General features: G+C 52.9%; 10 protein-coding genes across 10 annotated transcripts; 6 read left to right on the top strand and 4 right to left on the bottom strand.

Moving 5' to 3' along the window:
- Positions 1-3,866: 3,866 nt before the first annotated feature.
- On the top strand, positions 3,867-4,256 carry N656DRAFT_782334 (uncharacterized protein; the record flags this gene model as incomplete). Its single annotated transcript, XM_064815747.1, has 1 exon — positions 3,867-4,256. The coding sequence occupies exon 1, from the start codon at positions 4,079-4,081 to the stop codon at positions 4,253-4,255; it is 177 nt and encodes a 58-aa protein (XP_064667474.1). The 5' UTR covers positions 3,867-4,078.
- Positions 4,257-5,326: 1,070 nt separating this feature from the next.
- On the bottom strand, positions 5,327-7,276 carry N656DRAFT_791443 (uncharacterized protein; the record flags this gene model as incomplete). The annotated part of the gene is made up of 5 exons (XM_064816973.1): positions 5,327-5,718; positions 5,864-6,182; positions 6,238-6,810; positions 6,861-7,027; positions 7,084-7,276. The coding sequence occupies 5 exons, from the start codon at positions 7,274-7,276 to the stop codon at positions 5,327-5,329; spliced, it is 1,644 nt and encodes a 547-aa protein (XP_064667473.1).
- Positions 7,277-7,911: 635 nt separating this feature from the next.
- On the top strand, positions 7,912-8,900 carry N656DRAFT_791442 (uncharacterized protein; the record flags this gene model as incomplete). The annotated part of the gene is made up of 4 exons (XM_064816972.1): positions 7,912-7,980; positions 8,090-8,268; positions 8,326-8,447; positions 8,509-8,900. 4 exons carry the CDS (start codon positions 7,912-7,914, stop codon positions 8,898-8,900), a joined length of 762 nt encoding a protein of 253 aa, XP_064667472.1.
- Positions 8,901-8,934: 34 nt separating this feature from the next.
- N656DRAFT_782331 (uncharacterized protein) lies at positions 8,935-9,754 on the top strand. The gene has a single exon (XM_064815746.1). The coding sequence runs from the start codon at positions 8,950-8,952 to the stop codon at positions 9,253-9,255; it is 306 nt and encodes a 101-aa protein (XP_064667471.1). The 5' UTR covers positions 8,935-8,949; the 3' UTR covers positions 9,256-9,754.
- A 160-nt stretch (positions 9,755-9,914) lies between these two features.
- On the bottom strand, positions 9,915-13,557 carry N656DRAFT_782330 (phosphatidylethanolamine N-methyltransferase). Its single transcript, XM_064815745.1, has 4 exons — positions 13,058-13,557; positions 12,393-12,992; positions 10,338-12,334; positions 9,915-10,277 (listed from the first exon to the last, which is right to left on the bottom strand). Exons 1-4 carry the CDS (start codon positions 13,233-13,235, stop codon positions 10,209-10,211), a joined length of 2,844 nt encoding a protein of 947 aa, XP_064667470.1. The 5' UTR covers positions 13,236-13,557; the 3' UTR covers positions 9,915-10,208.
- Positions 13,558-13,561: 4 nt separating this feature from the next.
- Positions 13,562-15,379, top strand: N656DRAFT_307621 (uncharacterized protein). Its single transcript, XM_064809191.1, has 2 exons — positions 13,562-14,216; positions 14,315-15,379. The coding sequence occupies exons 1-2, from the start codon at positions 13,936-13,938 to the stop codon at positions 14,880-14,882; spliced, it is 849 nt and encodes a 282-aa protein (XP_064667469.1). The 5' UTR covers positions 13,562-13,935; the 3' UTR covers positions 14,883-15,379.
- A 140-nt stretch (positions 15,380-15,519) lies between these two features.
- N656DRAFT_782329 (eukaryotic translation initiation factor 3 subunit G) lies at positions 15,520-17,051 on the bottom strand. Its single transcript, XM_064815744.1, has 3 exons — positions 16,928-17,051; positions 16,192-16,855; positions 15,520-16,093 (listed from the first exon to the last, which is right to left on the bottom strand). The coding sequence occupies exons 1-3, from the start codon at positions 16,942-16,944 to the stop codon at positions 15,869-15,871; spliced, it is 906 nt and encodes a 301-aa protein (XP_064667468.1). The 5' UTR covers positions 16,945-17,051; the 3' UTR covers positions 15,520-15,868.
- A 743-nt stretch (positions 17,052-17,794) lies between these two features.
- Positions 17,795-20,266, bottom strand: N656DRAFT_714892 (uncharacterized protein; the record flags this gene model as incomplete). Its single annotated transcript, XM_064812010.1, has 1 exon — positions 17,795-20,266. The coding sequence occupies one exon, from the start codon at positions 20,264-20,266 to the stop codon at positions 17,795-17,797; it is 2,472 nt and encodes an 823-aa protein (XP_064667467.1).
- A 127-nt stretch (positions 20,267-20,393) lies between these two features.
- Positions 20,394-21,057, top strand: N656DRAFT_307576 (uncharacterized protein). Its single transcript, XM_064809190.1, has one exon. It carries the CDS (start codon positions 20,521-20,523, stop codon positions 20,968-20,970), a length of 450 nt encoding a protein of 149 aa, XP_064667466.1. The 5' UTR covers positions 20,394-20,520; the 3' UTR covers positions 20,971-21,057.
- An 865-nt stretch (positions 21,058-21,922) lies between these two features.
- Positions 21,923-22,727, top strand: N656DRAFT_307573 (uncharacterized protein). Its single transcript, XM_064809189.1, has one exon. The coding sequence runs from the start codon at positions 22,130-22,132 to the stop codon at positions 22,574-22,576; it is 447 nt and encodes a 148-aa protein (XP_064667465.1). The 5' UTR covers positions 21,923-22,129; the 3' UTR covers positions 22,577-22,727.
- The last annotated feature ends 1,833 nt before the right edge of the window (positions 22,728-24,560 follow it).

Raw genomic sequence — 24,560 nt, 5'->3', positions numbered from 1 at the left:
TGCGCCGCGGCCAAGCAGCCGGGATCCACTGGGTAAGGCAAGCGAAGCAATCCCGTTAACGAGATGGTACACCAGCTATGTAATCCATACTGTACTGTACATACTCTCTACCTAATCCAGAGAGACTGACAAAAGCATGACGGAGTGGGCATTCAAGGGTTCAGCAAGTCTAAATAGCACTACACTAGAAAAAAGGCGCCATAAGATTCCTCTACGTTAGTATTCTGATGGCTGGGAAGCGTCTTGGGCGTCTGTGTCAGCGCTAGATGCACCTACACTTATGTGCGCTCGGCCTTAAGGTCCATGGATAGGCTTAAAGACTTACCAGAACCGAGCTGTCATGCATTAGCAGCGCTTGTGTCGTCGAGGCGCTTCGGACAGACGGCCTCCTGCCTTTCATGGAGATCTGGGCCATGTGATACATTTCCATGTGTGCGAATTTCCGTTATGCCCGCAAAAGATCAGTATTCATGCAGTCGAAACATGAATCGCAAAGGCACCCTATCGCTCGGGACCACTGCATTCTGAGGCGGCCAAGCAAGATAGAAGTTGTCAGAGTTACAAAAGTACAGAGGTATGTATTGCAGATATAATACACTGGAAGTGAACTATTGTAATTAGTAAATTACAAATATAACTTAGTACCTTCCATCGTATGTATGTACAATACTGTATGTACAGTACAGTGCAATGCGAGAAATCTGATCACGATCCAGGCTGGGCAAAGTGGGTCTAATCCCTGTCAATCTCGGCTCCTTCACCATGGGCGTTCCTCCCCACACTCTCATTGTCCAATCAGACATGCAGCGCCGCCTGGAACATCGGCAAGCGAGCCTAGCGCGGTCTCCCCTTTCAACAAGCTCATGGCAGACAGAAGAGATGCCGCCCTTCCAATTCGGCTGGCAGGTACCACGGGAGGTACGCTGGAGCAGGACGTTGAAGGCACATCCATTCATGTACAATACGTGGATGACTGACGTTACTCGTCAGGGCTTCATAATCGCGAACTGCCCCACCACTTCTTGGAGGGTCAGGCCCACTAATTCAGGAAAAACCTTTGATTCAGGAAATTCCACCACTACATGCCCTAGTATACAAATTTGTTAGCAACTCAATGTAATACCGTCTTCTTGCATCTATATTGCTTGTATGCATGTACATTATTTCGGACCCCACCAGACCTACAAAAAACTGAGCGTATATACAATGCCAGACCTATATTTACAATATTTAACTGTATTCCAATTGTTGTAGGTAAATTGCATTGCTTTATCGCCCATACTAGAGAATGGTAGCGATAGAGCGATATCTATGATGCTGTTAAGGTGGGTGGATGCAGTTACTATAGTGGATAAATTACTGTGTTATGGACGTTGACGGTATGATGCACGAAAAGTAGTATACCTAGGTTTGTATGGGATGCGCTAGTAAATGGAAGTACCTGAATTTCCTGAATCAAAGGTTTTTCCTGAATCAGTGGCCCCGACCGTCCACGAAGTGGTGGGGCAGGTCGCAATTATGAAGCCCTGACGAGTACTTGGCAACACAGGTAAAGCCTTTCCATCCACTGTTTCCAGCGCTTTCCCGACTTCATAAGGCTCGGATATTCCTGGCAGCGGGCGTTGCAGCCGTTGGATTTAGTCGCGATTGTTTCACTGAGACGGGAATATGAGGAAAGCGGCAATCGACCTATGGATTTCGTTGGTTCAGGTATCTTCCATCTGATTGACACACTGACCGTGCAGCAGGCGTTGAAGGTGCCACATCAGCAGCAGCGATCGCCGTATAATGTCAGACGTTAAGTTCGTGGCTTGACCAGGCACCCTCGCCTTAGCCCTTTCCCTCTCCTCCATACACCAGGCAGGAACAGCCATGTGGAGGAGGGTTCTGCGTGGAATTGGATCATCCATTTCGCCTACTCGCATTCGTAACCAGCTGAACCATCGAGAGGATCGCCACATATTAACTGGAAGTTTTATGATGCTAGCGTATTGCTCACGCTGCTTTCGACCAGAGTTGGCGACGCACAGACATATCTCCTCGAGCCTCGACCGCCCTTCTCGAAGCTCGTCAACACTCTGGGCCGGGTAGCGAAGACGACCGAGAGGAACCGACAGCAGCCGTGCGCTCGCCCACACCTACACTAGGTAACACTACCAGTGGTGGGCGGGAACGAAACGCGCACGCGCAGTACGAAGGTACAGTACACGCAGAGCTGTGCATATTAGCCCGACCGGTGCGAAGTTATTAATTTGCGAGGCAGTCAACTTCGCGTGTGGGCGCTGCAATTTTCATCTCACCCGGCTCTCAATGCCATAATTAACCCTTCCCATATCTAGCCGTCAATGACCGAGCCTCGATTCCCATCGAGGATTCCACCTTCCCTCCAGTCTGACAGCACCAAGTGTCTGGTGGAGGGTAAGCCACAGCCCGACATGGTGTGCTCGCAAGAGACCGCTGGTTTAGGTGTAAGAGATCAGCATATTAGTCTGATGGGCTTGCTATGTTGTGCTCCAAGATTCCAGGCTGCTCCTGGCGAGGCTCTTGAAGGGTTGGGCTGGGGTACCTAGGCATTGCACTAGAGCTCAAGTTTCCAGTCACGGGATACCACCCCGATCGCGGGTAGGCGGGCTGCCATCGCCGTAGAGCCGTTCGTTCACGCTACATTATGTAACTACCCTTAGCATTAACGTCTGCTACGTGCTATCCTACCGTCCAATAAAGAGTGTCATGGACCTGAGCCAGGCATGAGCAGGGACAGAAAACAACGCGTCACTGCTGCTACCGCATTGCCCTGAAAGATTGTGGGATAACGCTGGCAAGCCTCTCCCGGTGCCTGCCAGACGGGCGGTCCTGAACACGTCACTTGTCGGCCGGTTTCAGGGGGGAAGCAGGAACAAGCCAACCGGAACAAGACTTCTAGAAACACGGGCACGAGTTTTTGGGAAGATTGAGATGCGCTTTCTCCACAGGTCAAGATGCTTGAACCCGGCCCTGTATCACTTTAAAAGCATGCTTCAACCCTACGCATCTCGCTACTGCCCTGCTTCGGCTGAGGCAAAGGACGGGCCCGAAGGCGGTCGGAGACATGCCCTGATGAACGAGAAAATCGAAATCGAAGACGAAAGACCCATTCCCATGTCTCAGGGTTCGGTTGTTAGACGGGATGGGGCGTACGGTATTAAGTTGTGTAAGGTACGGATATGGATGCAGTGGATTACACGACTGCCGAGGTTTGTTTCGCGAACAGGCTTAACGCCAAAACGAATCCCCACCAATGCTCCTGCTACACGGTATTTTTCCTTCTGTTTTAGATCTTTTTGATCTTGGCTAGTTTTCGCGTTTCTCCTTAACATCTTCGCAGGGGAATGAGATATTGCTAGCCGTTTCAGCAACCTGTGAGCAGAACTGGGAGACATGCGCTGAGGTTAGGCGGAATCTTGTTCCTGGCAGTCCTTTCCATATTAACGGACTGTACAGTACACACAGCTACATGCCTTACTGATGACGCATCTTAACCAAGGGAAAACATGTACTTAGCCGCATGTCGTTCTGACTTGTCTTTGCATTTCTATACTACACTAATGTATATGCAGGCACACCAAGCTCCCATCTCACTGTCGGCCGAATCAGGCCAGACACCCGGGCATGATTTCGGATCAATCGCCACAGCCATCCGTCCGGGCTGGCAACGATCCCCCACATGGTGTGGCTTCGCCGTCCTATCCGTTTCGTGCGCCGTACACCATCTCCGGATCTCCTGACCTGCGCCGCACGTCGTGGCTTGCAGCTCATCGAGAAGCCAAGACCTGAAACAAGCCGATATGTTTATCGTACCTGCTCATCTCGGTTTTTTTTCTGAGGGCGCCCTTGTGGGGAGGCTCACAATATTCTCAGCATCCCACTGATTACCTATGTGAGCGTTACGGCCCACTAACGCCGGCTGTCTTACACGACAGCACCACGCAACTCCCAACCACCAAACATTCCACAGAACAGACCTGGCATCAAAGCGCAAAAGGACACGACAACCCTTACCCGTTTTTTGCCAACGGCTGGTTCAGCTGTAGGGTCCTACATGTCGAACGAAACCCCTTTCTTTTGTTACCTCTGCGCTGAGCCTCTGCTCTTCGGTTCTCTCGCGCCTTTTCCTAGAAGTCCGGCCCTCGATGGCAGGCAAGGCGCAGGCAAAAGCCATCAAAGAGGGTTCCATCCAGGCCCTGCGGGCCGAAGCTTGAAAATCATGTCCGGCTGAGGAAACCGGGTGTGGGGAAAAGGCGACGGGTGGGTTGGGTTGGATTGGGGCACTACTACTGTACGCCTGCGTATCATACTACACTACATAGTGTACAGGTAGCGTAAGGTTTGTACCGGGAAGAGAGACAGAGAAGACAGGATAGTGTAGAAAACACACAGACATGGCACTACCATGGACGTATACCAAGGGTAGTATAACGGCAAGTGGGAAGGCAGAACAGATGACTGCAACGGTAGCAGCAAAAAGGGGAAGCGGTTCGCGATGGTACCATGGGGTTCATAGTTGTAGCCCAAGTGGGTAGGAAAGTCAACCTGTCAACCACTCGAGTAGAGAAGCTGGAAGAGTGGTACATACACATGCAAGCATTGCAGTACTACTACCATGTAGCTCTGGTTTACTGTTCTGCCGAAACGGTAAATTCACTTTTCACTTCCAGGACAGGACATATCTGCGCTTTTCTGAAAAGTTCCGGCTGATGGCGCTGCCGTGGTGCAGCGACGAAGCGCGTGGAATAGCCGTTTCTTGTTGTCACTCGTCGTCATGTCATCGTTGGAAGTAAATAGGTGACGAGCTCTCCTGGTATGAACCAGAACTGCCAATGCACACAGGCTTGTTTTGTCCTTGGCGCATCACTGTGTTGTGAATAATCAAGAGCTGGATTAGCCTGGATCTGCAAATCCTCGAATGCCGAAATGTTCATACATATCCATACTTTGGAAAGTATTCAAGACTTAAGGAACTACGAGCAACTGGGCTCGGTCTGGAGTCATCTGGTCGTGCAACCAGTTTGCTCTATTCTTCGGCCAGCGCTTGTGCTTGTAGCATGTAGGTAGGCAACTTGTCCTGTTCTAATTCAACTCCCCGTATCTATTCCCCAGTGCGCCTGCTGGCCCGCTCCCTGCCGGGTTTATCCAGCCGCTTTCCCTTCGCATTGCTTCCCTCGAGAGAAGGGAGAAAGCCCCAATGCATCTCATTTCAGACAAGCCATATCTCAGTGAGATAAGAGCCGTAACAGGATAGGCAGCCGGGCGCTTAGCATGCCCTCATTTGCCTTCCATGCCTTCCCTCTCATAACCTCAGCACCTGACAGCGGCTCGCCACGCCGTCAAACACGCATGTGTTATCGATTGGAACGTACTGCTTGGTGATGATCTTGATCATCTCCTGCGCTACCATCCCGCCCGTCAGAGCGGCAATGTTGTGCAGCTCGCCCCCGCCTGCTCGCGCCACCTCGCGTGCGGCCTGGATAACCCGCTCGTTCTGCTCCGCCCCGGGCACCAGCTCGGCGACGCCCCTGAGGATCTCGTCAGCGCTAATGGCGTTGGCGGCGGCGTTGGCGTCAGGTGAGGAGGAGTAAAGGCCCGTCATGTGAGCGGTCGGCTGCAGGGCGAGATAGATTGGCAGAAGCGAGAGCGGGGACAGCGTCAGTTCCGCCGTCTGATCTGAGGAGAATTCTTGGTCTGGTTATGTTGTGGCGAAAACGAGGTATTGGTTAGCCTTTCGCTTCTTTCTCTATTTTCCATTTTCGTCTGCCTTCCACTTCTTTCCGCCTTGCGAGAGCGGGGACTGGGTCGAGGCCCTCGCCCTCTCGCTTGCTCAACATACCTGCTACTGCCCTCAAGCGATCTGCCCTGCTGATCTTCCCTCCTGTGGCATTGATGAGCTTGACAAAGGCCGCGTTCTTGCAGAAGAGTTCCACTTCTGCGGGATCGATGTTCTGGCCCCCAGGCATGGACCGAACTGTCTCCAATATTTCGGCAGCATCCTTGCGGGCTTTGGCCTTGTAGATGGACTGTAACTGGATGTACACCTTGGACTGAGCCTTCATGTCCGGGACTTTGCCTGGAAGGGGCAAGCACTGGTGCTTGTCATAGAACTTTTTGACTGCATCGGCAATGATCCAGAACCCTGATCTCTGCTCAACCTGGGATGCGATGTCAGTGTTAGGCAAGCGCCAGCTGGAGCAGACGGTGACCTACGGGGTCTGTATGCTGGTATTCGAACACCTCTTTCAACCCTGATGGCAGCGACGGATACACAAGGGTCCTGAGAACGGCAGCAGCGGCCTCGTCAAAGTTCTCTTCGCCACCCTCGGGATTATTGGTCCTCGCTGCGCTCTGCACCATCCTTCGGAACTCGGTCTTATCCTTGTATGTTGCGGGGTACTTCCCGTCGTGCGTCGCTTTCCACCGCTCGAGATAGTGGAGAAGTATCATCACATACGGCAGGTGACCATGTTCAAAGTCGTCTAGATTGTCTATGTCTTTGGTTAGGCCCTCTGAGAATGCAACCAGCTCCGGCCACGGAGAGAGCAGCCGAAGGTCAGTCGTCGCCGTCTCGTCCGGATGAGTATCGACGATCGGGAAAGCCCCAGGAAGATTGATCTGAAAATAAGAGTAGAACCCGGCAGAGTGTATTGCCACCAGCGGGGTTTTGTGCTCTTGGCCGTAGGCCTCCAAGAGAGAGAGCTGTTTCGGACTAATGGGGTGTGTATACATGACAACTGTGAAGACTGGTGATGAAGCCAGGACCGACTCAAGGGCCTCGACGCTCTGTTCAAGTTATCAGTACCATGTCTTCGAAGGCAGATCTTGCCTCGCACCTCGTTTGGATACCATGTGCCCTGCACTTCCGGATTCAGCTCCAGAAGGAGCTCGGTTAGGCTCTGGGACCGGGATTTGCCCAGACAGCTGTCATCCAGGAAGAAATTCACGCCCAGATCGGCTTCATTAACACAAGCCTCGTCGTAGATGGCGAAGCGACCGATGCCTGGAGCAGGGTGTGTTAGCATCTTTGCCCCTGAAGGTTGGGAATTGTAGCAGGACCTGGCAATACGAGATTTTTCAGAGTCTCTACTCCAACTACTCCTGATCCAGAATTCACCAAGAGGATATTCGCCGACTCTAGTGCGGACTGGCCACTTGCAGCCCATAGCCTCAGCTGGCGGTCATATTTACGCTCCTTTTCTGAAGGGCCATGGAGAATTGGAGGGGTCTGGCTCATCACGATTTCTGTCATGGTGATGCGAGTGCCAGCACTTGTCACACAGCACAATACCAAGGCTTTTTGAGCAAGAAGGCCGTGCAGTTTTGGTGTTGAAGTGCTTGTGAGCAAGTCAATCAAGGCCGTTTGGAGGTGAGTGAGCGGATGGCTGCCAATCCTCAGCCACACGGCGGGGTGGGGATCTGATCACTGGGCGCCGCTAGGCACGAGTTCCGTTTTCGCACTGTTTGGGACGTTTCTTAAGTACTCCGTAGTGGCTGCTGGTGTGGCTGGTGACCAACGTCAATAATTGATCTTCGCCCAACAGCTCCCGTCGTAAACATGCGGGAGAATTCAGCTCACATTTGTTGCACGTCTGGGAACAACTTGAATTCAACTGAATACGAATGGAAGGAACTTACCAAAGACACGTCATCCAGTACAATGCATCTCGTTCGTGGTTGCCCCTCTAATTCCCTGAGGTGCTTGTGGACCAGGGAAGGCACGATGCCCGGTCGAGGCCTCGATGGTTATGATCGGACGGCGGAGTGAGGAGTGTATCCATAGCGCCTGCCTGAGGTAGAAAAAAAACCAGTGTGTTCGCCTTTCGCAACGCTCAATGGGTTTCTCGCTTCATATCGGGGTTGTTGGTCACATCTTGACTCCCCAAGATGGAACAGACTTTAAACTGCAACGTGCAGGAGTGTGGTTCGCAGCTTACGGATCGGGCAGTGGTGACAGTATGTAGGTGAGTCACTCTGTTCTTTGACCCTCCCACAGAAAGCTGAATGCCGCTGCAGCCATGCCATCTGTTTGCAATGCGCCAATAACCACGGGTTCGCTGGCCAGGCGCCGTATACCTGTCCGGCTTGCAGACAACCCCTGAGCGGCTCCGAGGTGTGCGAACAGCTCCTTCATCCTTCCGAAGAGTGGAAATCAGTGGCCCTATGCGGTCTCAGTCCAACCGCCGTCATGGAATGCGCAGGCAGAGCCCTCAGTTTCTGGTCATACCAAATGACCAACCAAATGTTTGTCCCCTGATTCTCCGGCCTAAGCACGGGTAGTATCTGGCTGACCGATAGAAGTTCATATCAAATCCGGAAGAACGCCAAGTTGAAGGATTACTGTGCCGAGCTTCAGGGTGAGATGGAAAGCATGTGGGAGCAAGCGAATCAGAGAATCAGCACACTGAGCTCTAGGATAAGAGGTCTGCCCGTCTGCAACCATACCAGTATTCTTTATTAAGGCTAATCCGTTTAGATATTTAGATATGGAGCGGGAGGAAGATAGTCTCAGGCGCAAGTGCGAGGAACTAAGCTTCGCCCTAACAAACCGGACCAAGGAGCTCGCGCAATCCCAGGAACTGTACAGCAAACTGAAACAGCGAGCCCTCAGCCAGAACCAGAATATCTCACCCGGTATCTCGGGCTCGAGAAGCCCTCTCCGAACAGGTAGCGCTACGGAGACGAATTACAGGCATTCCCAGACACAACTGCCCCGTCCGATTATGCCTGTCGGTAGCAAAGTCGGTGCGTCGAACTACTTTCCCACCAGTCCAAAATCCTCAACTACCCAACCCAACTCAACCGCAATAGTAGAGTGGAATAAGCCACGGTTCTCCCAGCGTGAGTACATCATGCAATCTGATCGAATCCATTAACTAACAGACAAGAGCATACATACCTGCCACACCATCGAGCCATCCTCCTATGAAAGATGCTAGGACTCCGCGATCTACATCGACTCCGAGAAACGGCATTGGCACCACAACATCTGTCCGGTTCCACCACCCAACAAAGGACTCTCAATCGCATGCTGAAAGCGGCCTGAGGAGCTTCTCAGGAGCACGACCTGGAACTTACAGCACGATACCTGCCAATGAGGCCGGATACTCGGAGTTGTCGAGGCGGCCCCTGGGGGCAACAGCTATCCCAGGTCCACTTGGAGTTTCGCAGTCTTCACGCCAACCGTCATCACGTTTCGAACTCCCACGTACCATTCTGCGGCCACCCTAAACTCAATGCAGGTGTCAATGTCGCCGGACACACGCTTCGACACCACTTCATCGAGCACTCACGATTTCACTCGAGTCTTCGGCGTTTTGCATGAGGAACTCTATGTGGTCGGTGGCCAATGCGAGGGACATGTTTCTGGGCCCCGGCTTGACATCCACATGACGACACGTGTGTGTGTGGGAAGTAGCGGTTGGTTTGAAGCGCGAATCCGTCAGTGCTGGCAGATCTGACGATCCTTGTACAAAAGTCTGGCATCGTTTATGTCACACATCGGAAACATCGGCTCATCATAAGCTCAAGATTACTTCAAGGCTCAACAAGCCGTCCGCGGATACCCTGAACACACTACACCAGACTTTTCAGCGTTCTAGTTGAGGGCTTCAAACTCTAAGACCTGAGCAGACTTTACTCGACGACCGTGTTCCTGCTGCTTGTTTCCTTGTTCAATAGACGAAAGGTAGCGGCTGGAAATTATCCCTCAGGGCACTCCGTGATAATGACGGGGCCTCAAGGGGTGTTCTCGGCCGGGAGCAAAGCTGCGGTCATGGCTCGCTAACAATCTGGATCGAGTCGTTTGATGACTGGAAAGGATGAAAGAATGCTTACTTTCGGCGAAGATGGAGAAGGAGGTCGAGCGGTGTAATATCTGAAGAAGAGCAAAGGCCATGATTTCCAGGGACCTGGATGCGAAGTTTAGGTGTAGCAAATGATCCGCAACAACTTGCTGCTCCTGGGACATGCCGATGTGTCTAAATGACGTCGGATGGAATGCATTCTAATAAAATGCAAACATCACTTTACGATTGGGCTAGCCATTCTCTCGCCAAAACCAACACCGTAGAATTGTGGTATCTCATGCATTTACTCGCCCAGGTATTCTTCACGCTCTCTAAAAATGCATACCAAATCCTCCCCTCTACTAACCAGATCTCGCCTGTCCTCTCTACGATGAATTAGAACTTGTCTCTGACCGGGGTCAGAGGTCGTTTGGTTCCATGTGCTGGCGACATGCTATAAGGTGCCTGTATCTCCTCGTCAGCATAATATCCCGTATAAATGGCAATGCCGCAGACACTACTCACCAGGACTTCTTTCGCGCTGCAAATCCGCCAAGCAAGCTTCCTTACGTTGCCATCGGCGGGCACCACACCGGGCGCAAACTCGACGCCAAACATATGGTGGATGGCATACACGACTCGCTTGGCGTATTTGCTGTCCCTCTCCACCAGGGCGCCGAACGGCTCCTCAGCGTTGGCAGGAGCGATGTCCGGGTGTCGGTCCAGGCAGTTCCGCACGATTGGCAAGAGTTCCGCCTCGACCTCCTCTCGTCCAATGTCGGCGCCCAGGTCGTCGATCCTAGCGATGCGTACCTCAAACGGCTCCGAAATAGACATGACGTGGTGGCCGCCGCCGTGGTGGTATCTGAACTCGAAGACGCCTTGGGTCCACCACAGCTTGTCCCCCTCAAAGATCATCTCGCCCTGCACCAAGTCCACGTCGGAGCCAGAATATGGTTGGTCCCACGAGACGATGCCTTCATCGGTAGTAGTGTCGTACTCACCGGGGCAGGTGGGTACCCAACGGCCAAGGCTCGGTACCTCCGTAAACTCCCTTGACCTGTTGTCCGTCACCATGTACAAGCCCACCCAGTCCTTCTTGCTGTGAGTGGCTGGCGCTGTCCACTTGACGCGTATCGGAGCGCCATACTGAAACACTTTGGTCTTGACATCCTTGGGTACCCGCGCAGTGGCGCTCTCCTTGCCAGTGGCCTTTTCGTCGGCAGCTACCAGCGGGGTGCCTTCGACAGAAATCTGATAATGCTTAGGGTCGTATCCCGCAATGTCAGGTGCTATCCGACTGAGGGTCAGACGAGCCGGATACTTGTTGAACAAGGCCGTCGTATCCCTGACAATGGTAGAAGAGCCGGCCGCCAGCCTCGACCGAGCGACCTCAACAAAGTCGTCGACAAAGTGCTTGGTATCGTCCAGTACCTTGTCCACGCTCATCTGCAGCCCCTTCACTGGCTCCGGGAGCGAACGCCGGATGAACTTTGTCAAGCCAGCTTCCTTCCTTAGGTTCTCACCGTAAATCTTCTGCATGTGGGGCTTCTCGACGTACGAGATAAAGCCTAGCGTTAGGATGTGTCCGATGAGAGCAATCATGAAGATGGCCTTGCTCCAGGTGATGAGAGCCATTCCCCACAGCCCAGCAGTGCCGATGACACGCTCCGGGTTATTGAGGAAGCGGTAGATGGATTTGTAGGTGAGCTTTCCCGTACTATCGAAGAAGAAGTCGCCATAAAACCATCCAAACTCGCCGAGCGAGTCGTAGATGCTCATGGCAGTCCATATCTGGAGGGCAATCAAGCCCAGGCCGACCACGTGCTTCAAAAGCACCCAGCCGTAGCCCCAGTCTTCCGGGTACGTGTACATCTTCCAGCACGCAGCGATGAATGAGGCGTGGCACAACGTCATGCTGATGTGGTACATGCCTTTCCACTGACGCCATGCCTCTCCGGGGCTTTCGCCGTACTTGACGAAATGCCGGGTAAACATCTTTGTCTTTGACTGCGCAGTTAGGATGACTCCAAGGCCCACCGAGTACCACAAGCGCCAAAACAGCGCATTGACGACGAAGAAGGCCTGGTAAGAAGAAGTAGACGGTGTGGCGATGGCCAGAATCGCAAGGTACCCAACGAGAAGTATAGCGCAATAATCAGTCGTTCGGAAGAGGTCCATATTCTTGAAGCCCAGAAGGTCGTGAACCGGTAAAGGGGTGTCTGGGCCTCCCGCTACCTTCTTAGACTCGACCGCGGATTCGGGTTGACTGCTGGCTTCCGACTCGGCTGGCAGACGGGGTGGTGGAGGGTTATAGGTTTTCTCGATGTGAGGGTTCTCGACAAGGGCCAGGAATGCGAATTGGGCGGCATGTGCGAGAATAGAGATGAACAATACTTCATAGCTTGCAGCCATCATGGAGATGCCGTAGTACCCAGCATACCCAATAGAATACATTGGATGGGGCGCCATCTCGAACACGCCATCGAAGGTCAGTTCCTGGTCAATGAGGTAGAAGAAGTCTAAAGTAGTTAGTCTCGACATGACTGATGGAGGCCACAAGAGAGAATATCTGCTTACCGCCCCAGTACCAGGCGTAATCCTTCACAACTCTGTGCGCATCCAGCTTGACCCAGAGATTGAAGCCGACAAGGGCGATGCCGGCCGTCCAGCGAGCGGCGGCCATGGCAATTCCCTCCCCTTCTGGCCTGTGGGCACAGACAATGGCGAAGAGACAGTATGATACAAAGTCGCACATGAGGATCAAGTCCACAAGGCGGCGAAACACGAGCCAGGTATTGTATTCGATCGGTGCCTGGTCCATCTTGTAGTTCTTGGGAATTTTGGTCTCGAGTTCACGCTGGAGCAGCTGATAGAGCCATGGCCGAGGATTCTGGCCGGTCGACGGATGCTCGAAGAGCTTCAATCTTTTGGCCCACGTAACAAGGAGTCTGTATTTGGACTGGACAGTCAAGAGGTATCCTATCCCCACATTGTATGCCGCCCTCCAGAACAAGAAGACGGCGGCAAATATGGGTCGTTTGAGACCGAATGGAAGCGCGTATGCAGCCCATACATGCAGGGCAAGAATGGCCAACACCACAAGATCGGAAAGGTTCTTTGGTTCACGGGGGTCTAGCAGCTGCGAGACCATGTCATGGGTCTCAGGCACAAGAAAGACTATGCAGGTACGCCGCATCAGTATGTTTGCAACAACTTCGCAATGCCGGGAGCGTGTCACAAACCTGTTCCATTGGGAGTTCGCCCATACGTCGCCGTGGAGCGGTCTTGCTTTCCATTGACCTCGGCAACGGACTCCGACGTCGAGCTGGAACTGGGTGTATCATCTCGCGACATTGACGATGCATTTGTGCGTCGACGCACACCCTCGGGCCCTGCCGACTCGGCTCCTGAAGAGCTCATTCTTGATTATCGGTGTTGAATACCGATACTAGGATGAAGATAAGCGTTGAGCTTGGTGGTAGTCAAACATCACCTGGATTGACACGGATTGAAGGAGGATTGCGGCAAAGAGGCGAGGAAATTCGAGGAAAAACAGGCTCGTGTGACCATCCAAACCGGCCAACAGGATATCGTAAACGCCAAGCAAATTAAGCTTGTGTTTTCTACAGTGCAGTCGTGTGCGTCACGGCAGCCAACGAGTAGGGTCTATTCCCTTTTCCGTTCTTCCTACTGCAGCTCTTCGGAACGACGTCACCCACTAAGTGAACTGTTGCCGAAGTTGGGGGTGCGTTTTGGCTACGTAACAAATCAGATAAGAATTGGCCAGAATCCGGCAGGGAGTGCACGCTTCACCGGAGTGCTTCTTCCCAATTCACAATTTCACATGCTCGGGTAAACGGTGTGGAGCATGCCCCGCATTGTATTGGAGCATTTTACGATAAGCACAACTTCCGAGTTCCGACCTTCGAGCAGAGACTCTCCTCTGGTTGATAAGGCTCCTTGTGGTCAGTCGTCGTTGACCATCTGATGTCAGCGAAACTCAACAGAAAACCTGAGGTTCCGAATTGTCGGGTGCGTCAAGGCGCCTCTATGCTACCTTGACGTGCAATTTTGCGGCCCAGTTCACCACTCGCACACCACCAGTATCTGGCTGTTTTGGATGCTCCGAATGGACCAATGCCAACATGTCTCCAACTTGCATCCGCCCAGCGTCTCATCGAGTTTGATTGGATTGTTATGCTTCGCGAAGCAGCCAACTGTGGTCGGCTGCCAGACAGCTGTATCAAAACGTCGCCAAGGAGCGGTCAGGGTTCTACTCCGTACAGGAGCATCGCATCTCGAGCGCATGAACGCGCTGGGGACGAGATGGTCCAATTCTGATGAACCGATGCATCTGCCCCAAGGTAGACCCCTAAAACAAAAGACGAAAATAGCCGTCAGGTAAGTCTAAGTAGAAAGTGATATAAGCCGGGCAGTGTTTCGTTTCGTCGCTCTCTGTGTGACAGTTTTCCTTCATCACCTCGGTCGAACCTCTCCAGCCCCTTTTCATCGGCTGGTTGTTTACTTATCTGCACATCGATGCTCTCCTACCTGAACCAAAACAAAATGGCTCGGTCAAGCCCCAAAACACCAGCCCCCAAACCCAACGCGGATGAGTCGAGTTCCAAACCGCTCCCCGCCGACCCCGAGGATCTCGTCGTCCCCCTCCAGCGCCCGGGTACCTCCGGCACAGAAGCAGCGCTCAAGATGACGACGCGCCAGGCCTCCCAGCGGCTCCGTCAGGCTGAGCGTGCCGAGCGCGCCTACAGGGCCAGGAAGCGCTCGGCCGCGGCGCGGGCCAACTGGGCTTCGTCCAAGGACAATTTCCGCCAGGCCAAGGAGCACTTCGCCCTGGGCGTCAAGCTCATGGTGGCCGTCGTCAAGGGCGCGCCGTACGTGGTCCGCGAGAAGCAGGAAGCCAGGAGAGCAAAGAGGGACGAGGCCAAGAGGAAGAAGGTGGAGGAGAAGAGGAGGAAGCTGGAAGAGAAGATTGCTGCAGTCACTGCCGCCGAGAGGAGCGAAGCGGAGCGAGAGAGCGACGGGGAGGGGTTGGCGAAGGAGGGTTGAGCTGCTGGGGCGAGGCATTCAAGGTTGTGGAGGGTTGGACTTGATACCCAGGAAGAGGAGGATGGGAGGGACACACACTTCACTCACTTACCAACACTTTTCCTAGCCTTTCTGTCTGTCTTTGTTTTCTCCATTTCTGTGGCCGACGTTGGGTTGGAACCATCCACTCCAAGCTACGGCATCGGATCTGACACACTCACTCGAAGCCCCCTGATATTCGGGCCGCCCTTCTCTCACCAAATTCTTTTATTTGTCTTGTTCGCATCTTTCACATGCATAATACCCCTTTCTAAGTCCTAATGGCTTGACGAGGCATGATCACGGCTTACGACGGGGACATCACGGCTGGTTGATCCTTCTAGACGGACAGGGCTGGGTTCATCTAAACGGGGGGATAGGCCTGCTTTTCTGTGGTTCCTCGCAATGCCGCATGCTTCTTTTCTTTCATTCTGGTGTTTTCGCTTTCTCCTGTTTGATTCAATGCCTCACAAGAGGATCAAAGTGTGTTTACTCGCTATTCAGGTCTTCTTACTATTTGTATTTGGTCTCGGCACAGCACCCAAGTCGTAATATGTAATTCCGCATGAACTAGATTGGAAATATGGTTTCCTGGGCATTACTGGCTTATACAAGCCGTTGATATCACCATTACCAATGCTTCTGTGTATTAGGTGCGTGCAAACTCTACCATCTCAATGTAGTTCGTACCCCGGTTAATTCAGGATGGACGGAAGAGACAGAACATCGACTGGTCATTTCACAATACCCCAGTTGGCCTTGGAACGGAGGAGCTTCTCCTTCCTCGGCACACCATCAATAGGCTCTCTTGTGCTCAAACCCAGCCGTTTCCAGAACTGACCATGTACGTAACAGGCAGTCTCTAAGTGAGGTCGTTACAATCCCTAACCCGCAAAACCCGCCGATTTGAATGTCCCAATCTAATATCATTCATGTCCCAGAATACCATTTTCCCTCTCACTCATGGCTTACTGAGCCTTTTTCGCAAACTCTACCCTCAGGATCAGGTGCCTAAAGCCGAAGCCGTCCATCTTGTTGCAAGCCTTCACCGCGTCGTTGCGGTCGGCAAAACTAATGAACGCAAAGCCCTTTGCCAGACCTGTATCCCGGTCCTTGGCAAGAAAAACGCGGGTAACACGGCCGAAGCGTTCAAACATTTCCCGCAGCTCACCCTCCTCCGCCATCTCCGAAACCTGCGTCGCAAACATTGTTCAGTATACGTGCCTCTGAACATCCCATAAAAGCGAAACGGAACAAAAGTAAGGGGAGTGAAGTAAAAGAAACAGCATACGTTTGTAACCCTGAGCGTAGCAAAGTCATCCCGCTCGCCGTATTTGCCGCCGCCCATGCGGTCGCCCGCGCCAGCGCCGGCACGGTCGCCACGCAGCGCGGGGGGCACGTAGGAGCCCTTCTTTCCGGGGCCTGCGGTGCCGGCGGCGCCGGCAGCCCCTCCCGGCGCGAGCAGGTCGTCGCCCATGCCCGCGGCCGGGTCGGCGGCTCCGGCCTCGCCAATGGGCGCCATGGTGTCCTTGAAGGGACAGCGCGCGGTAAAGTGCTCGCCGTTGCAGATGCGGCACTTGACCTTCTTGTCGCGGAGCTTGTCCTTCATGGCCTGGGCGTTGGGGTCCTTGCTCTCGTCCTTTGCGTCCTTGCGCCAGTTGACCGAGGGGCGGAAGATGATGTTCTCGCCGACGCTGGTCGTGTCGGTGACGGGGCCGGCCGGGTCCTTTGCGCTCGCGCCAAACTTGGCCCAGGCCTTGCGCTCGGCGACGCGCGGGTTGACGACCTCGCGGTGCGTGATGAAGCGGATCCGCCGCGTCGTCTTGACTTTTTGGTTCAGCTCGTTGTAGCGGTACTCGATGATGGTCGTGCTGCCGTCCTTGTTCTGGATCTTTTGCGGCGGCGGCAGTTCGTCCTTGGACTCGTCCAGATCCTCATCGTCGGCCCAGTCGTGCCTGTCAAACGGGATCAGTCAGTCAGTGAAGTGAGGCCGGAATGTGCGTCAACGTCGCCCAGCCGTCGCTTACTTTGTTTGAGCTGCCATTTTGTCAAATGTGTGATTTAATCGACCCCGTTTACTCGAGTTGGTACGGTATCGTTCGGGTTCGTGTCTTGCGAGTTCCTTGCGGCTTTCCGATTGTGTGTCGATGGTTATGGTGGGGTTTGAGAGACTGGAATATTCAAAGGGTCGTGGGCCGAATTTTTGGATATTCAAGTGTGGGGCAAAAATTGTATTGTACCGTAAGACACTGCATCAGAATTCGCCCCCTCCAAAACCTCGAAATAATCGAAAACAATTTGGAAGCCAGGTGCGGTGCGAAGTACCAGTAGCTTACTCCGTACACTGACTCTTAACTTGACTTTTAAGGCCCAGAATTCACCACATAAAGCAGACTCAAACGTGATGCTATTGAGTTACCATCGTGAAACGAGGCTCTCATCACGCATTGTTAGGCCAAGATAAAGGCAATCCACGTCGATTAACCACAGTCTCTGCTAACTAAAGACTCTAGATAATACAGGTATTATATGTAAGTCGTAAATAGAACATTAAAATCTGTCGTCGCATGTCATGCATTGGGTATATGGCTTTCCTCATTATATATACCCCGATATCCCTCTCAATCCCGCCGTTCCCACAAGCACCTTGAACACTACTCTTCAATACTCCGGCTCCGGAAAAGAACAAAAGCAGAAACAAGACACAAAGAAAAGAGGCGGCAAGGGTTCCGTTCCAATTGACGGGATCTAACAGTATAACCAAGAATGTCCTCCGCCGAGAGGCGGGTAAAGAATGACAATACGTCGAGCAATGGATCGCGCTGAGACGGTCACAAGGAGAAATGAATGGCTTTGGATCGCCCGCCAACTGTGCGCGTTGTCGGGCAATCTCATCATATGAACCCTGGCGGCGGGACAACAGTCACAGTGTATGGCTTCCGCGGAATTGGGGGTAGTGCCCTATTAGGCGGTGGCGCTGGTGGAGGGCCTTCTGCGAGTTGCGACATGCTCCGTCGTTGCAATAGACTAGGAGAGAGTAATGAGTCGACCCTTAGATGCTGCGACGACTTACGCACCGGTTTCAGGGACGGTGTCCGTGCTCGTGGAGGGGGAGGGGAGCCGAACAGGGCAGGTCTCTCCGACTGCTGCGGAGATGGAAAGCTGAGCCTTCGGGGTCGCGGTTCCTGCTTTGCTGCTGGCTGCCCTGGCACTTGAGTTTCCGCATACGTGTCGAGAGATGATTTAGGGCGGGGAATTTGGAGCGACCGAAGTGCAGCCCTGTGCTCCTTCGAACTGCTATCGGCTGACCCATTTGACGACCCACTTTCGCTGGTAAAGGGTCTCGGTGGATTCTGCGCCGACGCCTCTAGACCATTAGCCTCCCATGCTGCGTTCGAGTCATGAGTTGGGGAGTCATGATTCTCTGAGCCCGGGCTACCCCGCTCAACTCGCGGCGAAGAAGACGGTGACAAGGGCGGTGTGGGCGCTGCTGATGAAGGAGGGCTTCCCGCGCTTTCTGTCGCCGACCTGACTCGGTTTGGAGGGGAGAGATCAGGGGAGAGGTCGGGAGAAGGCTGGTCCTCTACGAGAGACAAGGGCCGCGGATTGATAGACAAGGCAGACGGAGGCGGCTTGCGGGAGCTCAGTCGTCCCGCTAAAAGAGTGCCTGAGGTTCTCGTTGGCTCTATCGTCGTGCCTTTTGCTAAGGAATGTCGGTTGCTAGCGCCGTGGGGTGCGTTCAAGTTCGGCGTTGATTGCGGTCCGGAGACAAACGGGGTGGCCCCCTCAGACTGCACGAAATTCGGCAGGGGCGGGCCGGGCCGCAGGCTTTGTGCAGCAGCGACGCGCAGTTCGAAGACGTGATTTATAGTCTGGAGCGACTGTCTGCGATCGTTTATCGCGGTGGCGTTCGGTCGTAGCCTAGGCTTGGGCTGTTCTTCAAGTTGCGGGTGTTCCAGCGTCAGTGACTCTCGCTCTGGAAAGGAGTCTCTGATCGGTGAACATGCGGGCGAGGAACCGGCGGATGTTACGCCCGTTCGCTGGCCCGAAGACATGTAGGATAGACGGTTCATGCTATCCCTCAAGGTATCGAGCTGTCTCCCATCCTGTGACACTAAGCTCACCGTTGAAGTATCATCGAACGACTGCGCGCATGCATCTTGTGAGGGATCTAGGTGAATGTCGGAGCTCGATCGGTCTGAAATCCGAGCGCGGGGCTGATCGGGCGTCATGACGCGAGAGAAGCGACTGGAATTCTTAACCACCAGTGTCCGTTGGCTTGTTTGACTCTTCAGTCTAGGATCATGATCACCAAGTCTGGGCTTGCCAGTCTCTGACAGAACCTTCCTCCCGCCCAAGGCCTCAATCTCCCGCCGCAACGTTACAATCCAGGCATCCATATCCTCGGCACTGTCAAATACCATCAACATTGTCGAAGAGTGCCTTCGTTCCTGGCCGCGAAAAGGAAGCCGGGCACGGATAGAGGAATGCGAGGTATTGGCACGATCGGGTTCAGCCACAGACGACACCTGGAGCACCCAATGGCGTCCGGGGATAACGTCACTAGCGAAAGCTGCCGAATCCTTGCCCAGATGGAGCACCCGCTCCGGAAGTCTATCAAATGAACCTTCACCGGCGTACTGCAGCAGGTACCCTGATGTGACTAGGATGTACACTTTGCTGGTCCATTCAAGCTTGGACGCGGATCCAGAAGACTTCCTGCGGTGCTGGCTTTTCTTTTCGTCGGTCGATTCTTCGACTATTCTGGGCGAGAGCACGCCTTGACCCAGCATGCTTCCGAATGAAGGGGTGCTCTTGTGGTAATGCATTCGAAGAACGACTTCAGCCGGGGCAGTACAAGCAGGCAGATGCGCGTGCTTGATCGCCTGAGGATAGGCCTGGAATAGCGGGGGCGGGTTCCAGGCTGCGAGTCCGTCCGGGGAAGGCGGCGGGCGTACACCGCTGGCTGACTTCTTATGCCTCAAACTCTGGCCAACGGGAGACTTGGGGGCCGGTAGCGAGATTTCAGACCGATGGCCTTGGGTGAGATTCAGACTGTAAGGCCAATTACTCAAGTCGGCTAGCGACGCTCGAAGCCCGCCCAGCTTTTGTAACGCTTCCCGGGGTGAAGCTAGAGCTCTGTCGCCATCAACGGCTCCTTTGTTTCGGCCAAAGAGGTTCTTGATGGCCAACTTCGATTCCCTCCGTCTTCCCTTCCCCCCCGCTTCGATCCGCAATGGCACCCTCTCAGCCTCCGCGGCGACGGCATCTGGATCCGGGGGCCGCAATCTCTTGGAAAACGAACTCGGGTTCGGGAGAGCTTCAAATGCGGCCGCGGGGGAGGCGGGGTCCTGCGAGTTTGGCATGCCGTGGCGCCGTCAGAATGAAACGGGTAAAATGCGGCAAATGCGCCGCTTGCTGGCTGATGGCACTGTTTGTTTGTTACCGGATCCGGGACCAGTCAGTCGCAAAATGCGCGTATCAAACGCGAGCTAATTGTGTAGTCAAATGCAGCAGAAAGAAACGCCAGGATGGGTCAGGAGGAAAGGCTTCGAGATGGAAAAGTAAAGAACGGCAGACGCAGACGCGTGAACAGCTCAGCAAGAGCAGCAATATGTAAATGAGGCAGGTAAGCAGGCAGGCGCGTCCCGGGTTTAGCTGCTATAGGACAACAGCGAATGCCCCCGTTGGCTGGGCCAGCGAGAAACGAGAGTGGACGAAAAAGTCGGAAATTATTATAGACAGCTTTGCCGAATATACGTCAGAGCGCGTTCTGTGCCGCGGGGCCCACGAGGATAGAAACGAGAGAAACGAGCGACGAATGAAGAAACATGCAAAGGATTGTGGGAGGAACAGCGATTGGGGGAAGGCAGGTGCATATAAAAATTGCTACAGCTCGAGACGCTGGAAGTGCCAATCCATCCGTGTTTCTTGTTTCTTGTTTTTTACGTACAGAACTTTGTTCCCTATAAGACTGGCCAGATGTGGCTTTCAGACTCGGCTCGAGGTCCGGATCAGGCGTGTAACGGTCGTGTCGGCTGCGGGCCTTGGCGCCCGGGATATCATTTAGCGCCGCCCTATGAGAAAGTTCAACTCCCGTTGTGCAGTTGCATGGAAGTCATGGAACAGGACTCCCCTGCTTCCAGGATGGACAATATTCGTACCATTGATATGTATCTGTTTCTCCCAAGATGCCCGCATTTCATGCTATCAATGTAGTGTACTTGTACTTTTTCAGTGTAGGTATATGCGCGTACCCATTCCTACCTGCCCTTTCTGGCCAGAATGCAGAAAAGAAATGGTACGAAGGCCCGAGCCAAAAGTCTTTCCACACTTCAGATAATGCGTGCAGGGACCACACAGTGCTCCGTTCTTTGAGAACTCCAACACTTATAGACCCCCTGCAAGCCGAGGCAGGGTGGTCTCAGCGTTCTCGAGTGCCACAAGAAGCTTAGCGTTCCAGCGATGTTCAGCGAGCTAGCCACATCTGAGAATACTGTGCGACTTTGCGTGTAGGATCAAGAAGATTCACTGTGTAGCTTGTGCGCTATCTTGAGTGTGGAAAGACTTTTGGTCCCGGCCTTCGTACACTAATGTAAGTAATAACAGGCGACTGAAATTTGCAGGTTGGAATCGCATCGAGTCTGAGGCCAGGGGCCCATCTTCCCCTGATTGAGCGTTCCAATGGGCACCACTCAGGGGAAGGTTCCGAGCCGATCCACCAGTGCAGGGATAGACCTGGTCGAAGATCTAAATTTTCTTCACCTAAACGCAGCTCGTTGGCAACTGCCTGACAAATTCTGAAGGGTGCCATATCCCCCAAGTCAACCGTCAGCCGCACCGTGACACTTTTGGGGTTCGCAGAGCGGACAGCGTTGAAAAGAACTGCTCAGCAATGGAACCAAAACCGAAGCGGAGGCAGGCGAGAGTGCCGACAATGCGTTGTGGGGCCCGGTCCGGACGGAGAGGATAGAGAACCACGTGCCTCTGTCTGCCCCCAAACTTCGGTTTCTTGCTGCTCTTCCCACCTCAGCCGCGCCCCGGCTGGTCATGGAGCAGCAGGGGTTGGATGCGAAACAGAACCCCATCCACCAGTGGCTGGCAGTTCCAAGCAAAGCTTCTCGCGCCCAGTTGCGCCTCTGGCGATCTATCCAGGCTTGACTCCGCCTGCCTTGGTAGGGATTCGGCATACTCCGTATTCCTCCCAACCATTCATTCATTGAAGTTGAATGGAAGGCAAATCCATTGATTTTACCGCTATCCGTATTCTTGGTTCAGCTCCCAATCACAAGGTGAAAAAGCATTCCGCTTCAGTGCTACGTTACCCAGAACAGAAGTTTTCAGCAGCCACCCGCGAAAACAATTCGATCACGAAAAGGAAACAACGAGGAGGGTGGGCCTTTGCTCCTGACGACGAGGCTGCATTGGCCCGGTGTGTTGGGACTGCTTGGGTAGCGTACATTATGTATTCCACAATACAATACACCTACGTTACAGTACTGCGTTCCTGCCACCCGATTAAGGGCTGGACCATGCAGGAGAAGCTGGTTTCTTTTCTCCTTTTTCTCCTGTTTCTTTTCCTGTTCTTCCCCTTTCTTTCTGAAGACGATTCGCCGGACCGTGGCATATTTTGTGGGAATATCCGTAGAAGCCAGGACAATGAAGCATACCGGTAGTAGAAACATTACAAGACCCACAAAAAGGTGTTGTATGTACTGTACAGTACGACTACAAGTACCGTACATGAACATCAAATGATCATACATGCACGGATAGCGTGTGATGTACTCCAGGTTCGCCTGTAGCCGTAATAACAGGAAAAGTTTTCATCCAATTCCCAGGCTTCCATGAATCCATCGACATCCGGCCGCCCGGTCCGAAGGATCAGGATTTATTGTAGGCCGGCCTCATTGAACCGTTCCTGCATTAGTGCCATCCCGGATGGTCCGGGCCCACCAATTCCGAATGTCAGAAAAAGTGCCGGTCTGGGCTTCCCAACCCGACTCCTCCCCAAATCCCGTCGTCTTGATCCATACTCGCTCTTCACGGAGCTAGAGTTGACGATATAAGAGCGAACTTGCGCTGCTGAAAAATGTTGCGCTAGCGATAGTTTCTATGCCCCAATATACGTACGGAGTGAGTACGTACGAATACGGATGTACAATACACAGTTACGAGATTACGGGGCCCAGTATCACAACCTGCCTGCATTGATGGGCATTCAGCTGACGGGGGGTCATGAGGACTTGGCGGGGGGTCTTGGGTAAACCTCGGGTGTTAAACAAGGGGTTATGACCCCCCGCTAGCTATATGGGCCTATAGGATCAATTGTACTATACATTCAAGAAATCTGAACCTACTTACAAAGATATATAGTGAGTATATATTGAAGATATCATGAAGATATCTTGAAGAATAAGAGAAAAACCTAATCAAGACCTTAAGTTAGTTAATTTCTTTTAGGAAGTATATGCTCAGCATATGCTTAGAACTTTACAGCATAGAGCAGTATATGCCTAGTATATGCTGTATGTCTAACATTAGAGTTATCTTAGGAAGTATGATACTTTAGGGTTAGAGATAAGTCTAAGATATATACTCAGCATATGCTTTCTAAAAGCAATTAACATAACCATTTTTCCTTAACTATATCTTCAATATATGCCCAACATATCCAATTCAGGTTTGTATAGTACTTTATCCCTGTAGGATCCATATAGCTGGGGGTTATAACCCCTAGTTCAACCCCCGGTGTTTACCCATGACCCCCCGCCAAGTCCTCATGACCCCCGTCAGCTGCAAGCTGTGCATTGATTGCTAGCATTCACCTAATACGCAAGGACCAGAGAGGGTTTTGAACATTCACTTGCCATTGTAACACATCCATTATACAGAACGCGGCAATCCATGTATGAGCCCCAGCATCGAATGCCAGTTTCCGGGGAACACCATTCCATCAAGTATTGTACAACCTTAGGAGGTACAGTACATACAGTACAATACCTCCCGCGTATGCCTCGCCTAATAGGCAATGTAGAGCGTAGGGCTGTGTATATACCTGATCAACGAGGCCCTATCATTTGCCACTCACAGCATGTCTAGGCTGGCCATTTTCCTTGTAGGCTTAGCATTGGAACTCTGTCGAATGTTGATTCGGTTGGGACATATCGCATGACATCAAGAAGTCAATGTGTAACCGACCTACAAAGGTAGACGGCCGAGAATCCGTAGCACTTGGCGGATCGATAGATATGGAGCTGACGAAATGTGAACGTGACGATTGAGGTTGGGGAAAGAGAGGCCATGTGAAACTTAGCCGGGCTCGAAGAACGCATACAAGGGGTAGCTCAGGCGATGTAAAGAAATGAGAGATGGATTGGAGTTCTTCGAGGTCTAGCTAAGAGGCCACCCGAATATCCTAACTGTGCAAATGTGCTGTCACTACTAGTACTCACCGCTGTATGCTAGTGAACTGGGGCATCTCTGCAGCGATTCTGAGAGCTTTTGGGAATTGGAGCTGAAAACCCGAGCAGATCATAAATCGAACTGGCGGCTCGGGTAAACCGCTCGTCAATTCCGCTCATGGTAAGACAGTTTCTGCGGTCTTTCGTCAGTTTTCAGGTCCTTACAACATGTAAGTTCTGGAACTCTTTGGGTGGA

This window comes from Canariomyces notabilis, assembly GCF_033297395.1.
Source record: "Canariomyces notabilis strain CBS 508.74 unplaced genomic scaffold N656scaffold_22, whole genome shotgun sequence".
Taxonomy (NCBI): Eukaryota; Fungi; Ascomycota; class Sordariomycetes; order Sordariales; family Chaetomiaceae; genus Canariomyces; species Canariomyces notabilis.
This window is presented reverse-complemented; position numbering and strand designations above follow the sequence as displayed.